The sequence below is a fragment of the Lolium rigidum genome, chromosome 3 (genome assembly GCF_022539505.1).
Source record: "Lolium rigidum isolate FL_2022 chromosome 3, APGP_CSIRO_Lrig_0.1, whole genome shotgun sequence".
In the NCBI taxonomy this organism is placed as follows: Eukaryota; Viridiplantae; Streptophyta; class Magnoliopsida; order Poales; family Poaceae; genus Lolium; species Lolium rigidum.
This window is the reverse complement of record NC_061510.1, coordinates 67,580,993-67,601,644: the sequence shown is the minus strand read 5'-3', so window position 1 is coordinate 67,601,644 and position 20,652 is coordinate 67,580,993. Positions and strand designations below refer to the sequence as shown.

At 46.0% G+C, this 20,652-nt stretch overlaps 1 protein-coding gene across 1 annotated transcript; it reads left to right on the top strand.

Annotated features, from left to right (window-relative positions):
* The first annotated feature begins 8,235 nt into the window (after positions 1-8,235).
* LOC124696585 (SNAP25 homologous protein SNAP33-like) lies at positions 8,236-11,193 on the top strand. The gene is made up of 6 exons (XM_047229293.1): positions 8,236-8,333; positions 9,392-9,766; positions 10,261-10,357; positions 10,435-10,559; positions 10,645-10,742; positions 10,837-11,193. Exons 2-6 carry the CDS (start codon positions 9,434-9,436, stop codon positions 10,934-10,936), a joined length of 753 nt encoding a protein of 250 aa, XP_047085249.1. The 5' UTR covers positions 8,236-8,333; positions 9,392-9,433; the 3' UTR covers positions 10,937-11,193.
* The last annotated feature ends 9,459 nt before the right edge of the window (positions 11,194-20,652 follow it).

The window sequence follows — 20,652 nt, the reverse complement described above, 5'->3', positions numbered from 1 at the left end:
GTGGTTGCCTCTGGGCTTCGGGGGTCCTCCGTTGTTGTTGGTGTAGTTGGGGCGATAATGCTGGGTAGGGGGCTTGTTGTATCTTGGGGTAAATCCTCCAGAGGAGTTGTTGCGGTACTTCTGGGTATGGTGGGGTCCATTCTGGTTCATCATTCTTCTCTTGCGGTTCTCGTTGGCCTGATGCAGCTTTCCTTCCATCTGAATGGCTGAGTCCACCAGGGCTTCGAGGTCAGCGAACGGAATGTTCACTAACACAGTCTGCATCTCGTCGTGCAGTCCGTTCAGAAATCTTTCCTTTCTTTTCTCATTGGTGTCGGTCTCATCCGGGGCGTACCTTGACAGAGTAAGAAACCTGTCGCGGTATTCCACCACGGACATCCTTCCTTGCTTGAGTTCACGGAACTCGTCTCTCATTTTCTTGATCAGTCCTTGGGGCACATGGTATTTGCTAAACTTCAGCTTGAAATCTTCCCAGGTCATCATCTGTCCTGCATTCATGGCACGGGTGCTGGTCCACCAAGCTCTGGCTGGTCCTGCTAAGTAGTGCGTGGCGAACAGCACTTTCTCTGCGGCTTCAACTTGCGCAACTTCGAGGTTGTTCTCCATGGTCCGGAGCCGGTCATCGACATCTAGGGGCTCTTCAGTCTTGCTGAATACTGGAGGGTTGGTGTGTTGAAAGTTCTTTAGCTTCGATCCAGGGTGATCGTGGTTTCCATGGCCTTGAGCTATCTGTTGCAGTGCAGCAATGTTTGCTTGGCGTTCAGCTCTTTCGACTTCTCGGTCTGCCATCAGGGTTTGCAGCAGTTGCATCATGGCATCTGGGGTGGTGTTGCGGGTTGGTGGGGCCATCTGAACATCGGAGTAGATGATAAGATAAGAGGGAAATTTCTATGGTTTGTTTTGTTAAATTTTTAAAAGTTCACAAATTGAAATTTTGAGTAGTGTTGCGGGGGTAAAAACCAACAACACTTTTTCATTCATACCAGGCATCACACATTACAAATCTAACACACCGTTGGTTTGAAGAACCATTCATCGCTCTACGATACAAGGGGATCCTGAATACAACTCACACCTACTTAAGTGCTGGGGTGATACTACTCTTCCGGGTGGATTCTTCTTCTTCACGGGTGAGGTGCTTGGCGAGAGGCGAGGGCGTTATCCAAATCCCTGCGGGTTTTGTACTGCCTGAAGTCCTGAGGTGCTTCATGAGGGTTCATCTTTGGTTGGGGTGGGGGCATGGTCATCGGTCTTCCCATGGAGTCATGTCTTGGGTAGTAGATGAAGCGAGTGCTCTTGATCTTGTCCTCATTTTGTCCACACGGACGGAAATTGCTTCTTGCATAGCTTTGTCTAGTCCTTCCTTCCAAGTGTTTCCTGTTACGAGAAAACCATATGGTTTCCCATACCGGGGCATCAAGCTTCCTTCGTAGATCGGTAGAAACGTCCCACCGAGGTGGTTCTCCTAACCGAGCCTTGAGGGGTATTCCGAAGAACTCGGGATACGGGTGTCCTAGATAGTCCACCGGTTGCTTCAACTCCTTTTCGAAACTTTTGTCGTCTCCGGATCCAAGCTTATAGGATTTCCATTGGTACGTCATCTCGTGAGCAAGTAGGATAAGTAAGTTAAAGAAGTAGTCAAGTGTGCAAAATTTTAGATAGTGCTACAAAAAAGTAGAGTATGAATTTCTCATTTTGAAAAAGATTTCAAGGTTAAGAGTGAGAATAAGTTTTTTACAAATATTCACTTCTTTGGTTTTGAAATTAAGTTTTACAGACGTCCATTCTAACTAGGGTCTCCTAAGGTCAACAATGGCTCGATACCAACTTGTCAACACCCGGATTTTTAAGTCCGGATGCCTATTATGCCATTCATCGCAATCCCGGGAATATTGTTTTTGCGAGACATAATAGATTGATATCACAACACATCATTCATTACAACACATAATCGTCTTACAACAACGGATCACATGATCCAGTCTTAATACAACATAGTGGATCTAGAGATCCTATTACAAAACACATAGCGGAAGCGAAGTAGTAGCGGTCGTGGTCCATCTATTCCACGAGCAACCGTTGACGTCGGGAGTGATCCTAGTTGTCGTAGACGTCCCGCTGTCCTTCTTCCGGGCTCGGTACTCCTCTTCATAGTCCGGCCATTTGAATAGCCAGGGACAAAGCCATGAGTACTTTAAAGTACTCGCAAACTAATACTAATGTAAGCACTATCAACTATAGTAAGGGGGTGCTAAGCTCTAGTTTTATTTGCATAAAGCTAGTTTTATTTCATAAACACTTTAGTAAACAAGAACCTTCATTTGCTCGACTAACTCAAGTGGGAACATTAGTGTCATTCCCACAACTCTGTTGTGATTCAAAGTCAAAGTCACCTTTCAAGTTCAAAAGTTCACAAGTCACCCTTCACATGTCACATTTTTGAAAAGTTCTGATGACGGAACAGTATGGCCTTTCCAACCGTCCATAACCGTGGACGCGGCTATTCGAATAGTTCTACACTCTGCAGAGGTTGCACACTTGTGCCACAACATTTGATTACATCCGTCAGGGATAAAACCCCAAAAAAATCGTAACTCAGTACGCGGATCATCAACCATAACCTTTCACTTACATATCCTAGTATAGGCACCTCTCCCCATGAGCTTGGCCTCCCGGTGAAAACCAACCGTTAACCCGGGAACCGCACGGGGCTTGGGCCGGACATTCACCTCGTTACACGTCATTTCTCATCGTTTCTTTTGTTGTAGAGGCAGCCTTCAGCCTAACCCCGATGACGCTTGTTTAGAGGGAACCCATACTAAGATACATAAATTTCCAGCTAAGCCTTACCCATAATCGGGTATTGTGGGGGTACTCAAAAATTGGAATGGTATCGCATCCAACTCAATCATCGGCTTTTATCCAAAATCATCAAGTCAAAATCATGTCATATTCACCTTCAAAATCTTTCAATGGAAATGACTCATCATTCCAAGGTTTTCACCATCATCATTTCATAACACATGTTCCCATCTAGAGTAGTCATTTTTAGTATTTAGCACTAGCCACTATGTATGAGGGGGGCTAAGTATTTGCTTTGCTCCTAGGCTAGGTTTGATACTCTTGTACTAACTCAAAACTAACCCAGTAAATCATAATTCAAAAAGTACTTTGATAAAACAAAAGTAAATAAAGCTTGTAAAGCAAAAACTGGGAATTAGGATCATAAGCATAAAGTAAATGGGGTAATGCCTTGCTCATGGTGAGCTTGCACTTTGCAAGAGTATTATCTTGCAAGGGGGTTAGTTTGCATTAGTCTAGCTTGCATTGGTAATAGCTTGCCTTGAGTAGTGTACTGATCAAAGTGGTCTTCTTGTCCTTCTTCTTGGTAGAAAACCTCCTCCTCTTGATAGTCCCCGGTACTAGCGTCTAAAATACGAATACGAGGATACAATCACCAAACAATTCATTGGCTATTCCAAACATCACCTATATTCACACCAACTATTCTATTCACACAATTAATACAATTTGGTGCATTGGTGGTATTGTTTTGAGGAAGAATAATTTTCTCTCATTTTATATGTAAATGATAGTTTCCATATAGTTCTTGAGGAATAATTTCCTCTCATTGAATCTTCTTTAAGATTTAATTTCTCAAACCATCACACATGAATTTATGTTGACCTAAGTCAACCATTCATCATCATCATTTGAGAAAATGATTTAAATGAGGTAGGGATACCTCATACCATTTAATAAGGCCTATTATGATTTGAAATCTCCAAGTATTTTATGTGAGAGTATTTGACCAGGGGTTCAAACTTCATATGAAGGTACTTGGGACAAGATTTAAATGAAGTGAAACACTTCATATAATTTACACAAGTACCCTAGCATCACTCATTACTATTAAGTGGGTAAGTGTGTTGCTTTCTTATTTAGGAAAAATAATTTCCTCTCATACTAGATAAGGTGTTACTTTTAATTACTTAGAGAAATAATTTCCTCTCATTCTCTTATTAAGATTAAACTTCTCTTATGAACAATATATGACCTAGGTTGACCAAAGTCAACCTCTTCATACTTATCATTTGAGAAAAATGATTTAAATGAGGTGAACACCTCATACCTTTTAATCCTAACAAGGTAAAGATTTAATATTAACAACAATTCACTATGAGAGTTAATAGACCATGGTCTCTACCTCATGTAGAATTACTTGAGACAAAGATTTAAATGAGACCAAAGCATCTCATAAGATTTAATAAGTAGTTTTGAACAATTCAAAAACCATTATGAGAAAGATCTTACTATTTTCAAACAAGAACCTATGGGTCATTAATACATGTGTCATCAACTCTCAGTGAACCACTTGGATTAATGATTTAAATGAGATGCTACACCTCATACAATTTAAATACTATTTTTGAAATAGTTTAAATGAGCTAGAAATGGCCAGATAGCCATTATTTGAGTTTAGCCCGTGATCATATGAAACAACTATAGTATTTTATTACATAATAAATTAGACAACATCAAATGTGATTTTTGAGAGGTGGAACCACCTCAAAATAGTTTATGGTTGATTTTTAAGATTTATTTGAAGTTTGAAAAGTTACTGATTTGTTATTTTTACTATTCAAATTCTATAACATATTTTGATTTGAATCCAGTGTGGTTGGCTGGGGCCTTTCATGAGCTTTCTAAATATATAAAATTTATCAAAAATGACCGAGCAGATTTGAAATGATTAAAGATTTGGCAAAGCATGTGAGAGCAAAAACACAGAAAATAAATAAACGAAGTTTGAATTTCAAACGCGGGCGGGAAGGAAGTGGGCCGGCCCAGCATGCGGCCTGGTCCGTGCGTGCATGGCGCATGCACGTGGCCAGCGTGCGGGGCGCACAGGGCGTCGGATCAAGATCCAACGGAGCTGGTTCGTCGTGTACCTCGCGATTCTGCAACCTTGCGGGGGCTCTAACTTTTGCCTCGGAGCTCGGATTACGGCGGGGTTGGGTGCGTTGGAAAGCTCTTGCCAAGGGCTACAACTTTGGTGTAGGTCTCGAGGGCTATGGTGACCAAAATCTGGGCGGCTTTTGGTGGTGGCCGCCGGCGAGCTTCTGGCTATGGTGAGCTGCAAGGAGCGAGAGAGAAAGGCTAGGGGCGAGAGAGGTGAGCTGCTGGGTGGTGTGGTGAAGTCCAGAGGCGCGGGGGGGTTTATATAGCGGCTGGAGGAGCGGGGCGCGACGGGACCGGCATGGTGGCGACGTCACGGTGCACGGAGGGCATGGGCTTCTCCGGTACTGCTGCTGCGTCAGGCGGTGAGCTCATGGGTAGGTGATGACGCGTGAGTAGTGGCGCGGTCGATGGCGTAGTGTGCAGGGCGCACCGGGTCAATGCCGACGTCGGCGTCCTCTCGGGGCGTCGCGTCATGGCGTCGTCCAGGGGCGCGCAAGGGCCAACGGTCGTGTCTGGCAGTGGTGCAGGACCAAGAGGAAGCTGGTGGCGCAGGGTGACGCGGTGGAACGCAGTGTGCACGCGGGAACGGGGTCGTGTCCACGGGTGGTGATCAGGGGACGTGACACGGGTAGTGGTGGTCGACCTCGTGCTCTCCCCGTCCAATGTTCATGTCTGGTAGGTGTAGGAGGTCTATGTCAAGCGTGGTGACATGGTGAGAGAGAGAGAGAAAGAGAGGGAGCAAGTGGTGGCATGGTGGTGACTAGGGTGGCCGGCATGTGTGTCATTGGGTGTGTGTGATGCATCAAGTCGTCGAGCATCACGTCTGGCACGTTCAGAGGGGTGAGTGGAGGGGCCAGGACATGGTCTTGCATGCTGAAATAGACTAGAGAGGGAGGTGACATGGGTGTGTGTCATGAGGGCCGGCATGGTGGCGTTCTGGGCAAAACTGGTCCAAGGCAAGTGGTGGCTCTGGTGCTGCAGGGTAGGGAGGGTCTCCAGATGTGCAGGGGTGGCCAGGGTTGGACCAAGTCCAACCAAAAACTCAGCATGGGCATCAAATTGGGTTGTGCCTGCAAAGTGTTTGTAGAAATGCCCGTAAGAAAGTTTTTGTCAAATTTTGGAAATTCCTTTGGTGGGTCCTAAACATATATTCATAGAGATGGAATGGTGGTGGTGGGGTTCAATTTGGTGAAGTTTTGTGAGATTTCAAAATGTGGTTCATCTTCTCTTTAATTGAAAGTCTCCACTTGGCAATCTTATTCTGGTCAACCTGGTCAACATCAGCAGGGATGGTCAACATGAAAGTTGTTTACCTTGACATGTTCTTGGATGACATGGTCATATTTGACCAAGTTTGGTTGAAGAAAAGTCAAATGCAGGGGTGTAAAGTAGGGAAGATTTTATAAATGGATCATATGACCATTATCACATGTATGTGAGTTTTGAATTTTCCTTTGATTTGATTCTTGTTTCTTTGATGCAAATGTGTTTGTTTATCATATATAAGTATTCTACAAGCAAGAGATCCAGCAATGGTGGCCTTGGTTGAAGATTTGCAAATTGGGCTAAGTGTATGTGAGGGAATTTTGGGGATTTTCTCACTATGTGATTTCTCTTCATTTGAATTGACTTTGGTTGACTCTAATGTGATTCTTATTGGTTTTGAAACATTTTCAAACCATTGAATCCATTTCAAAAGGTCTTGGTCAAAGATTTGCAAAAATGGCCATAACACATAAGAGGTGATGTGTTAAATTTTATTATTTTTGTAAATTGTTCACCTTGCTTTACTTGGGCATGGGTTAGGGTCAATTTAGTGTTATATTAGGTTTGGAGATGGTTTCCCATCATTTGGTCAAGGTTTAGAGTCATAGGTCAAAGTTTGGTGAAATGGCTATGTGTCACATATGCTTCTATGCATATGTTGCATTTGAGTTTTATTTTGACTTGGCTTGACCCAATTGGTGTTGTTGAGTGTTGAAATGGTATATAGGAGTGATCCCACCATTCACCACAAGACTTAGGGTCAAGATTCTTAAATTTACAAGTTTGCATTTTACTCTTATTTGCCTCTATGGCATATTTAGTTTCTTTTTAATTCTTTTGGAAATCACTTGGATTTGGTTTGATAGGTACTAGGTAAGGTGTATGAAGGTTTTCCAAACCTCTAAGCAAAGTAGAAAAGCTTAGGGTAAAGTTTTATAAAAATAGCCATAGGCACATATGCATCTTTCTTATTTAATCTCCTTTTATTTTAATTTAGCTAGGGTGGTGAAGAGAGGGGGGGAGGTTTAGGGTTTAGTGGGGTTCACCATGGTTCATCACCATTTAGCATAAAGAATAAAGGTAGGGTTCAAGATTTACCTATTAGGGTTATAAGCCACCATATGTCTTTTATTTTATTTTGGGTTTTCTCAAAATAGGTCCAAACGATTGTTGGAGACGATTAGGGTTTGAGGTTTTTCTTATTTGATTTCTTTCTCTTTTATTTTATTTGGTTGGTGACCTTCACTTGATCACTTTAGTGTTTTAGGGTTTAGCACAAAAGCATAATCACACTCATCAGGGCAAAACACAAGATTTAAACAAGATCTATATGTATCAATCTTATTTTAACAAAAGTTTTTGTTGGTTCCAAAATTTGGAACTAGGGAAATTCATTTTGTTTGTTTTGAAATTTTTGGGTTGTTACACTTGGCGCCATGCAGCCAGCAGGAGGTGTGGCAGTCTGGGTGGACATCGTCTCAGTGGGCAGCGCGACAGTGGTCGCGTCGGGATTGCCGCCCTGGCTATCTGCCACCAACGCCCGCTCGCCACTTGGCGCTGAGTCCACCTCACCTGCTGTGGCGATGAGAAGTTTTGACTGAGTGTCCAAAATGACAACCATACACATGTGTTATAGTAGAACAAAGATGACACACTTATTCAGCCAGCTGATGCAACACAGGATGCCAAACACTGGACCGAACGAGTGGCCCGTGACCCCGCGGAAGGCCGCCCGTCTCAGTGATGCAGAGCGTTCTGTCTGATCCCAGTCCCAGTCCCAGCCCCCAGGTTCCCGCACCCCAGCCCAACGGTCATATTCCTCTCGTCCAATCTCATCCGCCTCAACCTCAACTCCCCCTTCGCGTCTCCGATCCATCGCCCAATCCACAAGGGGAGCCCCTCCTCGTCTCCCGCGCTACTGTCGGCGGCCTAACCCTAGCCCCGTACCGGATATCTCGCCGGCGGCCTCCCCTACCACGGCCCGGATCCCCATCGTCTCCCCTTCTTCCCACCCCCCGGAGACGAGGCGGAGCTAGGGTTCCGAGAGCAGGTCCCGGCGAACTCTGCCCCCATCCTGCTCCGCTCCAACGACCCGACCCAGCAAGGTGAGGAACCGCGGTCCTCCTCATCCCCCTTCCCTCTCTTCAATCTGTGGTACCCATCTGCTTCCGGTGGATCTGTGATCCAGTTTTTTTGTGGTGGATTTAGCTCTGTCACGATTTCTGTGGGGAGCGAGTGGGGGCACCACTGTGGTGATGTTTCTTCTAGAAATATGGGTTATTGTTTTATAAGCTACGAATTGGGTATGTATCGTTAGTCTACAGAAATCGTGTAGTGATGAGATCCACTCGTGAGTAGAGTCCGGGATGCTGAATGTGAACACTTGCAGTTCATGCGTGTGCTTAATTGTTTGATCGATTCGACACTTGCAGATGCTGTACATCTGATTCAATGATTAAGACCGTCCTTTCATCTGGTTTGTGAACTTTTTGACAAATGATGACAACGTTGCCTTAGCTGTATGAATGCAAGAAACCCAGGAACTTTATGTCACCGTGTATTTGTACCGATGTTCTGTTCAAAAATACCATATATGTGCTTCTGAGGTTGGCACGCCCTCCCCTACAGATTGGCAGCTGATCTGACCTGGCTTGTTGTTAGGTTGTAAGTAAAGCGCAATTGGAGTTTTCGTACTAGCCACTGTAGGAAGGAGTTCTGTTTTTTGAGCCGGTAATCATGATGCAGGGATATCTTTAGCAATATTCCAGTCCTAATTTCTTGTTCCGGCTTTGTGGTATTCATTGACCTTGCATCATAAAGTGTAGCCCGAGAAGTCAGGCATTACTTATTCCCACTTATCTGTTTCTTTCATCATTTAGTTTTAAAATGGTTGTATCTGTGAGCCTAAATTCTTTGCAAATACATCTCGGTGGGTAACAAGGCGTTGGATGAACTCATGTAGAGTATGATACTCCTATTGTTTTCAATTCATTTTTACAACATTGTACATGCTTTTACATGGTGGCCTTAGCATCTGCCTTCATTTGTTATTCTCTGTATGGAACCATTTTTGTAGCAATTAGTTTTCTTGCACTGAGACTAGTATAATTCATTGTCACCTGTACAACTGCAACGCTTGCTGATGCTTCCCTTTCCATACCAGAGCTCTGCTCGTTGCTCCAGTACGTGAAGTGAATAAACCGAGATGCCAGTATCGATGGATAGGAAGCAAAGCGCATTCGCCACTCCAATCCGGAGAACGAACCCCTTCGATTCCGACTCTGATTCTGAAGTGCCCTCGAGACCATCAAGGACACAATCTGCCCCAGTGCAGCGCACCAACCAATCCGTGCAAGAATTGGAGGAATACACCCTACATAAAGCAAAGGAAACCTCATGCAAAGTAAAGGAGTGTGTTAGGGCCGCTGAAGCTATTCGAGAAGATGCTACACAAATCCTGCTGACTTTGCATCGACAAGGTGAACAGATCAATCAGACTCATCGAGTAGCAGCTGACATAGAGCAGGACCTTACTGTGGTAAGTTCTGCACTTTGTGCGATATTGGCTAACCATTTTTTAGAGATGTACTGGGGGGTAACCTATGTATACTTTAGTTAGCTTTCTGGAAAAGTATGATATTAGATTCTTCTCATTACTACTGCTCGTAAAATAGAGTCAAGTTTGATAGAATCCACATCTGTAGATCCTAATTTCAGTCATAACCTCATCAGACATTAGTCCTTTATAATTCACCTACACAAGGACGTATTTGGATAATCTCTATGCACCTCTCCAACCGCAAGGTTATGCTGAACGTTGTATGGTTGGACCTGCATCATTATTGCATTTTATTCTTCCTTCTGCAGATAATAATGTTTCTGTCTGATTCAGAGTAATTGATTTTGTTTAAACCTTTTTAGTGAACTCTACACATAAATACATTAATTTTAGTGGTTTTTATTTTCAGGTTATATTGGTTTTGCTTTTTTCTGATAAGTAACTGAAAAGTGTCTAATTTATGGTCTGTTCAGGGTGAGAAGCTTTTGGGAAGTCTAGGCGGACTATTCTCAAGGTCAAGGACATGGATGCCAAAGAGAAATCAACAAATAAAAGGACCAGTTTCACAGAGTATGGCTGTGCAGATTCTGAGTAATTTGCATGGTACTGTTATCTTGCATTATCTGATCTTCTGGGGTTTATTGCAGATAATTATTTCAAGACTACATCAAACGACATGGAACAGAGGCAGAAGCTAGGAATTGTCTCAACACCTCAACAATCTCCCAGTTCTGTACATCGTTCGCCTGCAACCGCGATGGAGAAAGTTGAGGTCTGTCTTGTCAGTTCGCTTAGTACCATAGAATGGACAGTGGACTAATAGGTTCTGAAAGTTAACAGTATTTTCTTTTCATTAGGATGAGAAAGCAAAGCAGGATGATGCATTTGCAGACTTGACTAACATATTGGGAAGCATGAAGGACATGGCGCTGGATATGGGTACAGAGATCGATAGGTAATACTACCGCTTGAAATTATCATCAATAGGGATGCCTTATTTCACCTGTATAGCTAGATTTGGTTTGATGGAGATCGTTCTCTTGCTGCAGGCAAAACAAATCACTGGATGCTTTCAATGACGACGTCGAGGAGCTGAACTTCCGAGTCAAAGGGGCAAATCAACGGGGACGTCGGCTGCTTGGGAAGTGATATGCGAGTCGGAGTCAGGCTGGTAGAACCACTGTGTCCATGTCTGACAGTTTTGACTATGCTGTGGAGATTAAAGTGTGTTTTCTGCAGCTATGCCTACTTCAAAGGACTAAGGAAGCTGTTGTCCTTCTTAACAAATCCTGGTGATAGATATTCTTGTATTGTATTAGAGCCCGTTGTATTATGCTGTTGTTCCTGATATGTTTCTGGACCAGATTCCTGTGTTGTATGACAACTAAGTGAGTGGGTAGGCACCTTCTTCTGCAGACATGTACTGCTGCTGTAATATTTTTTTCTTCCTGTGAGAGAGTATCGGCTCTGAAGCTGCATCTTTTTGGACATGTCCGAAAGGGACCTGAAATTGTAACCGAGTTTGAAAACTAGATACTGCATAAAAGCTGGAGTGCATTTTGTTCCCCATTCGTTCAGTAGCAAAGTATTAGTTCATCAGCCAGCAGAAAAGAAACACGGTGGCCTTGCACATCTTGCTGTAGTGCAGCTAGCAGCGGAACAGTGGAGTTCTCAAGGCAGCACGGCGGTGATTGCGGTGCGGCAGAGATGGTCAAGCCTTCATCGACAGATCGAGTTGTACCAACTCGTAGCCGGCCGGAATCCCCACCGTCCAGGACGTTTGTAAATCGATGGCTCAAAATTAGCGTGCTGCGTGCAGTAGGTCGGCGGCGCCACACCAGTCCCTCCCGGCGCAGTCCCCTTTCCCTCTCGACGCCGGCCGGCCCACCCCCGCCGCGCTTCCCGCCGCCGCCGACCTCCTCCCCGAATCCCCCTGCCGTACAACGAAGGAAGAGGTGAGCCCGGTTCGTACATGTGAGCGGTTATGATCTTCTACAACTTCGATTTTGAGATAGCCTAGAACAAAGTTTGATTTGGGTTTGTCAATTCAAGATGGCTGTCGAACCGAATGGCTACCATTGCTCAATGGTTGGTTGCTCAGGGATGCGATTGCCCTTAGAATTCCTAATGGGTTCGATTCTCAGATTCATGTTCAGTACTGTAGTTGTTTAGATGAGCTTCCAAGGACTCTATTTGAAATCAACAGTTATCGCAAGCTGTAGCTTAGTGCTTGGAAGGCAGACAAGGTAGTTGGATTCAAATTGGAGTGGATTTGTTCTAGCAGTGCTTGCACACCAACTCGAGAGGGCTGGTCATAGGGTGAGCTTGTAATGTTTATGGAACAAGAAACCCATATTAAGAGATGCTGCTTTCGAAATTCTGTACTGGGATCAACATTCTTGTTTGTTGCTCGGCATATATGGTCATGAAGTGATGAAGTTGCTAGCTCATTGCTTTTATTCAGTGCCGCCAACAGGCTGAAATTTTGTAAGTAGGGGAAATTTCAAAATAATAGGACAAGAGTGAATTATGATGCTACGTGAATATGTGTGTGCATTGGCAAAGGATGGTGACAAAGCCTTGGGCAAAACTGTGAGTTATGTTGCAGTTCTGCTTTTGGCACAAATAGTGTTGATTGTGCGCGTGTGCGGTCATGACCAAACCAAAAGCGACTGTGTGGAGTCGTGGAGATTTAGTTCGCTAACTGATCCAGTTCCTCATCCTGCATAGACATATATGATCTGTTCAATTGTAGAAATATACATTTAACCGATTGTGATTTTTTATTGTGTGTAAATATTACATCGGTTAATGAGTATTTTCTAGCGTTGGTATTATTTTTCTTTTGTTTAGATCTGTATAAAAATCCCAGCTGGTTCCCTTGGGCCTTGGTAGGTGTCTAAAGTTGTTTTTGGACAAGTTTCAGCCTGCCAATCCACCGTTGCTTCATCGGAGAAGTCACCTGAGATATGCCGTCGTTCTTCTCCCGTAAGTAGCTCACCATTGAATTGATTTGATCTCACTGCGTCCACTCTCCTGCTAACAGACTACCTGAATTTGGGTCCCACTTGCATCTACAGGTCGGCAGCTTTGCGGTAGCTGGTGGCCGCGAAGTCGTAGCACTTTCAAGAGGAAGCGGAAGCCCAAGTTACAGATTCGCCGTCTCCCACAGGTGCGCAAACACAGTCCAGGTTCTCATAAAATTAGTTTTGTGCTAGTATTGTAGTACACCCTGCTCTCTAAAAACTGCCTATACTTTTTATAGGAACAATTGGTCAAACTAACATGGACAAGCCAACTCTACCCCTGATTACTGCAAACTTCATTACAACAACCTAATAGATTGGTCATGCGTTCATGAACTTTATGATCGAATTTTAGCATTTTCTCTTCTGTGATCCTATGCTGCTCTTTATCTGAGACCACCAAGACTGCACTCAACTGCCCATACTTATTTAGCGCTTGCTTCCGTAGCCATAAAAAGATCTGATGCGAAATCTGCCATCCAAAGCAACAATGTAGTAGTTGACGATCAATAGTTTCAGCTTCTCATTTGCACAACACACAATGCTGGTGATTTAGGCAGCCACATCCTGTAGCCTGTCGGTGGTCCAGGCTGTCCAGCAGTAGTATCCTGAAGGGCGAGCCAATCAAAGAACTTATACCTCGCAGTTTCTGTGAACCTACTACTGTTAGCATCACGTAAAGGAATTAATAATTTTCTTTAAAATCTTCAGTATAGAATGTGTGATTTTACTGCTTTAAAATCTTCTGGTATGAATGTGTGATACAATGTTATGTTGTGAACAAAAATCAAACTTGCAGGAAATTGTGGATTTGGTGGTCTCATTTTTGCCAATGAAGGATGCTGCGAGAATGAGCGTGCTGTCGAGTGAATGGAGACAAGGATGGGTTAGCTACCCCAAGCTAACGCTGAACTCCGAAACAATGCTTGGCATTAGAAGGGGGGATATTTACTATGCTTCCAAAGAAAAAGCAGAAAAGTACAGGGGGAAATTCATCGAGAATGTACATGCTGTCATGCGACAACACCAGGGTTTTTGGTTGGAAGAGTTTGTGCTGGAGTACGGCTTCCATGAGATAGATGCACATCATATTGACAGTTGGGTCACCCGTGCTGCATCCATGAGATTGAAACGACTTGCCATCGACTTGAGTGAGATCCGGCTGGACTGCAGGTATGACCTAAAGCAATATGCATTCGCTTTGCAGCTTCTAGATGAGATCAGCACAGTAGAGCACCTCTGCATTCTAGAACTGAGAAATCTATCTCTGAAGGCGATCGGTGATTTCAGAGGGTTCCTGAACCTTACAATGCTTGAGCTGCAACATGTGCGTGTCGCAAAGGATGATCTCGAATCGATGCTCTGCAAATGCCCTGCTCTTGAGCGGCTAGCACTTAACTTATGGGGGCGATTCGTGTCCTTGCAGATTGGCCATCAGCTCCATCGGCTGGAGCATTTGTCTCTTGGTGATGGTACCTTGGTGGAGAAGCTACAGATTGATGCCATCAATCTGAAGACAGTTTCACATAGTGATAACATCTGCGAAATAGTCACGAGAAAAGATTCTCGAATCACCGAGGTCATAGCTGACATGAAAACCATACCTAATGTCCACACATGCGTCGGTTATAAAGACACACTGCAGTATATATTTACCGGCCTTCCCAGTGCTTCGCCCTGTCTAGAGAAGCTATCGTTGGATATCTGGGAAAACATACAGGTTTGTTCGAGCAATGTGGCGTTTCTGGTCTTGCATCTAGGCTAACTGCATGAATCACTTGCACCCACTGATGTTTGCCATTGATTCTGTATGCATTCTTATTTTGTCTAACTGCCATTGATTTTGAGCAGACGTCGGAGGTACCAAAATGCAGGAGCAGCTTCATGCATCTAAAGCAGCTAACCTTGAGCATGCACGTGAACAAATTTTGCAAATTGGATATTCTTAGACTTGTTGACGTGCTAGAAGCCGCGCCAGTTCTGGAACACTTTGAGCTAAATGTAAGTAATGTGGAACAAACAAATTTCTAGGCTTTGGCTTCTGGCCTCTTGTGCACTTCCTCGTCTTTTTAGCTACCTAGGATCGGATCGTTCCTTCTCGTGTATACACTGTATTTGCTGAAACTTTTCTTCCCATGCCATGTGCATTAATTGATAAATTTTCCTCTTGGGTCTCATATATTGGTTCAGGTTGAGGAATTCATGAGTCATTTTCTTTACGGCGACGAATCGTTACCGTCGGTTCCTATCTATCCACATGACCACCTCAAGACGGCCTCATTCCAAGGGTTCGCATTCAACGATGACTTGATCGCGCTGGCCTTGTACATCCTGCGCAGCGCCGAATCGCTGGAGCTCATGGCGGTGCGGACAAGGTATGAATCCGGCCGCCGGATGGCCGACCACTTTCTTCGCCGAGAGGACCCCCGGAATGTGGTGGATATTGCTCCCTCCGTTGATTGCGTTAGATATTTCAACGATGTGGACTGGTAGATACAGACCGAAATAAATGAGCGTGCGCATTGAAACGTGTCTAGGTTGATGCATGCATTTTTGAGAAAACCCTAAAACGTCTACTGTAATAAAAGTGAATGAATGGAGGTGATCGCCCTAGTAAATGGGTGTTTTTTAGCTCAAGAAAATCCACTTTTTCATGCCGGCTATGGAAGGAGACCCATCATTTTGCAATGAAAACAACATATAAAACTCTAGACAATTTCGAAATCAGGCCGAGCGTCTTAATACATATGCAAAAAAATTCGTCATTTCTAATAACGGACCTGGGCGAGTCGGCCGGGTCTTTCCCTCTTGTTCTGTTTCCGCCACGAGGGGACGGGCCCGTATAGAAAGTAAATCCTTATTTGCAGAGCTAAACCTCAATTTCACTTGCAGTGCTTTGAAGAAGGCCTGAAGGCACACCACCCAGGCGTAAATATCGTAAATGAGAACTTCCTTGCGGAGTCGGATCCGGTATCTGCTGCTGATCCCTAGAATCTTGTATCTGCTACAGAACTTTCTAAACGAGGCTCAACCTGGCTAGTAAGTCGGCATAGGAGAGGAGCACTCATTCATCTTGTGGTGGGCCTTGAACTAATTCTAGAGCTTTGAATCTTTGAAAAAACCCAGGAGCTTTGAATTGAATTTCCGATGAATGGAGGGAGTATTATTATGTAATCACTGGATGTCATCACAATTCTCAGTTGTAGAACCCTAACCCCGCCTCTGGGTCGCTCCCAGGCGACTCCGAGGCGCCCACACCGCCGCCGCCACACCCCACCCTACACCGCGCCCTCCACCCCCGCTGCCGTCGGAGGAAGCCGCCCAGCGGCGGACGGCGGCAGCGGGAGGCCACCTCCTCCCAAAATCCAAACCCCAACCCCAAGAAACACCTCAAATCGGGCTCCTTGGCGCTCCAGGCACAGCGCCTGTGGCCGTCGCGCCAGACGACGACGGCCGCCGGGATCTTACGCGTGCGTGCAACGGCTGCTCTCCGCCTGGGGCCCACTGCTGCGTGTTGCGCGCCTCCTCGCCTTGACCCTTGCACCAATCGACGCCGCCCCCGTCGAGATCCGTCGTGGCCGCCACTCCGCCCCCAAGCCCGCACGCAAAAAGGTGACGCCGCTCTCTCCTCCGCCTTGATCCCGTGGGTGCGCGGTCCGACCCGCCCAACCGTCGCGCCAGGCCTCGGTGCCCCGTCGGGATCAATTGCTGGCCCCCCTGCTGCTCCCTGGTGTCGTCAAGCCGTCCTGACGTTCTCCACCTCGGCTCCCGGCGTCGTCAAGCCGGCTGCTGCGCGGTCCGGCTGCCTTCCGAGTCTCCGCCTTGGGTGTCCGGCCGTTGATCCTGGCCCCCGGTGTGTGGCTCGACGTCGTGCGCGGCCGGCGCTGCGCCCCTGCGACGGGCCTCTGGGTGGCTGCCCCTCTACTTGCCGCTACCCTTCCGTCCGGGGTGGGGGCTCCCTGCAGTTTGACCACTCCCCTTCTCCGGTGGCCCGTGTCCACCCCTCGTCGTGGTTCCTGCTGGGCGGGGGAGGTCAGCCTGTCTTGATGTCAGGTTGTAGGTGCACATCCGAGCGAAAGCTCGTGGACGATGACGCCGCTGGCGCCATACCCCTCCTTGGAGGCGTCCTTTTGGCTCTGTGCACCTCGCCGCGTTCGGGACTGTGCTTACCTCTCGTCTTCCCGCTGGCCGCCCGCTCGTATATTTACGGGCCTAGGCCGTTGTCATGGTGGCCCCGTCCGAGCCGCCTGGACGTCCTGGGGTTGCCTCGGCATGCGCCCCCTCGACCACGGGGGCGGCACACCGGTGTCGTCGCCCCAGTCTCGGCTATCCGACGCCTTTCGACTGTGTTGGTCTTGGCGGCACACCGGTGTCGCCGCATGGACTCGGCTATCCGACGCCATTCGTCCGTGCCAGGATGGTTTTTCGTGTGCTTCTGATGGGTTCCACGAATTCCACTGCCTGCTCCCTCGGTCTGCTTGCGGTGTGGTTTCTCTCCGGAGTTGCTCGCTAGCGGTCGGCGTGAGGTCCTCAAGGTGACGTCGGGTTTTGGCTTTGTCTGGCTTGCGCTTGTGGCGTGACTCGTCTCTGCATCGCCCTTCGACCACGGGGTCGGCACACCGGTGTCGTCGCCCCAGTCTCGGCTATTCGACGCCCTTCGACTGAGCTTGGTCTCGGTTCTGCAGGTCTTCGTCGCCGTCCTTCGCTCGCCATGCCAAGTCGCAATGACTGTCCTTTGTGGAGCAGACCTCCCGGGGGGTTCGGTTGGCTTCGGTTGCTAACCTCCCCCTCCCCTTTATGCTCCCTTTTCTAGTTTGTTTTTTTCTATATTTTATTGTTTTCTTCTCTCCTGTACCCCGTGGATCTCCCCATATCTGTTGTAAGAACATGGGCCTGCCAGGATACTTTCGTGGAATATAACAAGCGGTGGGAATTTTTCCCCCGTCAACCTCGAATTTTTTTTTATGTAATCACTGGTGATAGGCACGGCTATCAGCAGCACTGCGTGTGTCTGTTCTGCCGTTGAGTTGATCGATTAATTGTTGGATGCAACTGCCGTGAAAACGAACAACAATGGGAATTTGGAATGCAGTAGTAGCAGGAGGTGAGGAACACAACAAGAGCATAAGCTGGTAGACGAGTCCATTCGGTAAAGCCCACCAACCGCTCCAGCGAGCACAATCCCAGTGCCGACCCAGCCCATGTCATGACTTGGCCCACTGGATTCTCTGTGGACTGTGGCCACGGTCAAGACACCCCCTTCCCCCGCGTCCTCCCTGACTTGCAGCGGCCTCCCGCCGCCACCGCCACCGCCACCGCCGACTTCCCTCCTGCCGTACAACACCGGAAGAGGTTAGCCTCATGACTTGTGAGCGGTTATGGTCATCTAGAACTTTGATCTTGAGATGACCTACAGCTAAATTTGGTTTTCGTCTGCAATGTCCTTTCTCGTAACCTAATAAGAAAATCGGGTTTCTTAATCCCTGACGTGGTTAGTGTAGACTGTTGATTGGCCGTGACTTTGTGGTGAATCTGTGTGAACGTTGCGATTTGGATTGGTCAACGAGGAGGCTAATTCACGATGTTTGTCGAATGGCCAACATTGCTAGTTAATGGTTGGCTGTTCAGGGATATGATTGTTTGCTCATCCCTAATAATGGGTGCGGTTTTCAGGTTGGACAGATATTCAGGTACACTAGTTGTTGAGGTAAGCTTGTGAGGACTCTGCTGACATCACTCGTTGGCATAAGCTGTAACATAGTGCTTGGAAGGCAGGCAAGAGATGTTTCTATGATGTTCTGGGATAGACATTCTTTTTTGTTGTTTCCCATGTATGGTTATGAAGATGATGAAGTTACTAGCTCATTGTTTTTATTTAACGGGGGGAGTTTTCGTAAGTATTGGGAAATTAGAAATGATCAAAGAAGGGTGAATTATGATGCTAGGTGACTAGGTTTATCTATTGGCCGGGTTGCGGTGCTGCTCTTGGCACAAATAGTGTTGATTGGTGTGATGTAAGAACATGTGTGGTAATGAGTAAACCAAAAGTGTCTTGTGGAGATTTAGCTCGCCAACTGATTCAGGCGGTCTAGTTCTTCATTCCTGCACAGACATGTAGGATCTGTTCAATGGTACCAATATTCATTGAACCGATTGTGGATTTTAATTGTGTATAATGCATACCATCGGTTAATGAGTATTCTTTTGCATTGGTATATTTTTTTCTAGATCTGCATTTAAGCTTGAACTCATAATCCAGCTTACAAGATTCTTGTTCATCATTCTGCCTCCAACTGCAACTCAGACAACCATCCAGTCAAACAAAAAAAGGCTAGCTGATTCCCTTTGGCAGCCTGCCTAAACTTGTTTCTGGAAAAGTTTCAGACTACCAATCCGCCGTTTCTTTGAAGGAGAAGTCACCTGAGATATGCCGCCGTTCTTGCTCCGTAAGTAACACAGCATTGAACCGATTTGATCTCATTGCCTACCCTCTCCTGCTAACTGACCACCTGAATTTTGGTCCCATTTGCATCTACAGGTCTGAAGCTTTGCGGTAGTTGGTGGCGGCGCAAACTTCTTAGCGCTTTCAAGAGGAAGCAGAAGCCCGAGATACAGATTAGCCGTCTCCCTCAGGTGCGCAAACACAGTCCAGGTTCTAGTAAAATTAGTTTGCGCTAGTACATCCTCCTGTCTAGAAACTGCATGTACTTTTTTATAGAAATAACTGGTCGCAAGTAACAGGGAAAAGACATCACTGATTACTGCAAACTTGTTTACAACAGGGGGTTCCCAAAATGCCAGCAACAGTCTAATAGATTGGTCATGCACTAAGAACTTTACGATAGGATCTGAGAGCATCGAGAATGCAGCCAACTGGCCTTACTTATTTAGCACTTGCTTCCATATACATCACAAGACCTGATGCGAAATTTCCATGCAAAGCAACATTCTAATAGTTGATGATCAATGGTCTCAGCTTCTCACTTGTGCAACACACAATGGTGGTGATTTTGGCACCCACATGCTGCAGCCGGTCGATGGTCCAGCCAGTAGCGGAGCTTCGGCCAGATTCTTGGGCGGGCCAGCCCAAAGAAAAGCATATATTTTTTTATTTCATGGGCCAATTTGTCTCTCATTCTTCAGCGTTTTGAGTTAAGTTGGGCGGGCCGTGGCCCGGTTTTGTTTCAATGAAGCTCCGCCACTGGGTCCAGCAGTAGTATCCTGAAGGGCGGGCCGACCAAAGAATTATACTTCACAGTTTGCTGTGTACCTAGTACTGTTAACATCACGTAAAGGAATAATATTATTATTTAATAGGCACAATCGATGTTTGGTTTTACTGCTTAAAAAAATCTGCAGTTTAGGATGCATGATGTACTGCTTTAAAATCTTCTGGTGTGATATGATGTTATTTTGTGGTGAACAAAAATCAATTTTGCAGGAAATTGTGGATGTGGTGATCTCATTTTTGCCAATGAGGGATGCTGCGAGAACAAGCGTGATCTCGAGTGAGTGGAGACAAGGATGGGAGAGGTACCCCAAGCTAACCCTGAACTCCGAGACAATGCTTGGCACTAAAAGGGGGGATATTTACTATGCTCCCAAAGTAAAAGCACAAAAATACAGGGAGAAATTCATCGAAAATGACACCACCAGGGTTTTGGGGTGGAGGAGTTTGTGCTGGAGTTTGGGCTCAACGAGAAGGATGCACATCATATTGACAGTTGGATAACCCATGCTGCCTCTATGAGATTGAAACGACTTGTCATCGACTTGGGCGCACTGCCGCGGGACTTCGACGCTGACCTGGAGAATTATGCATTCGCTTTGCAGCTTCTA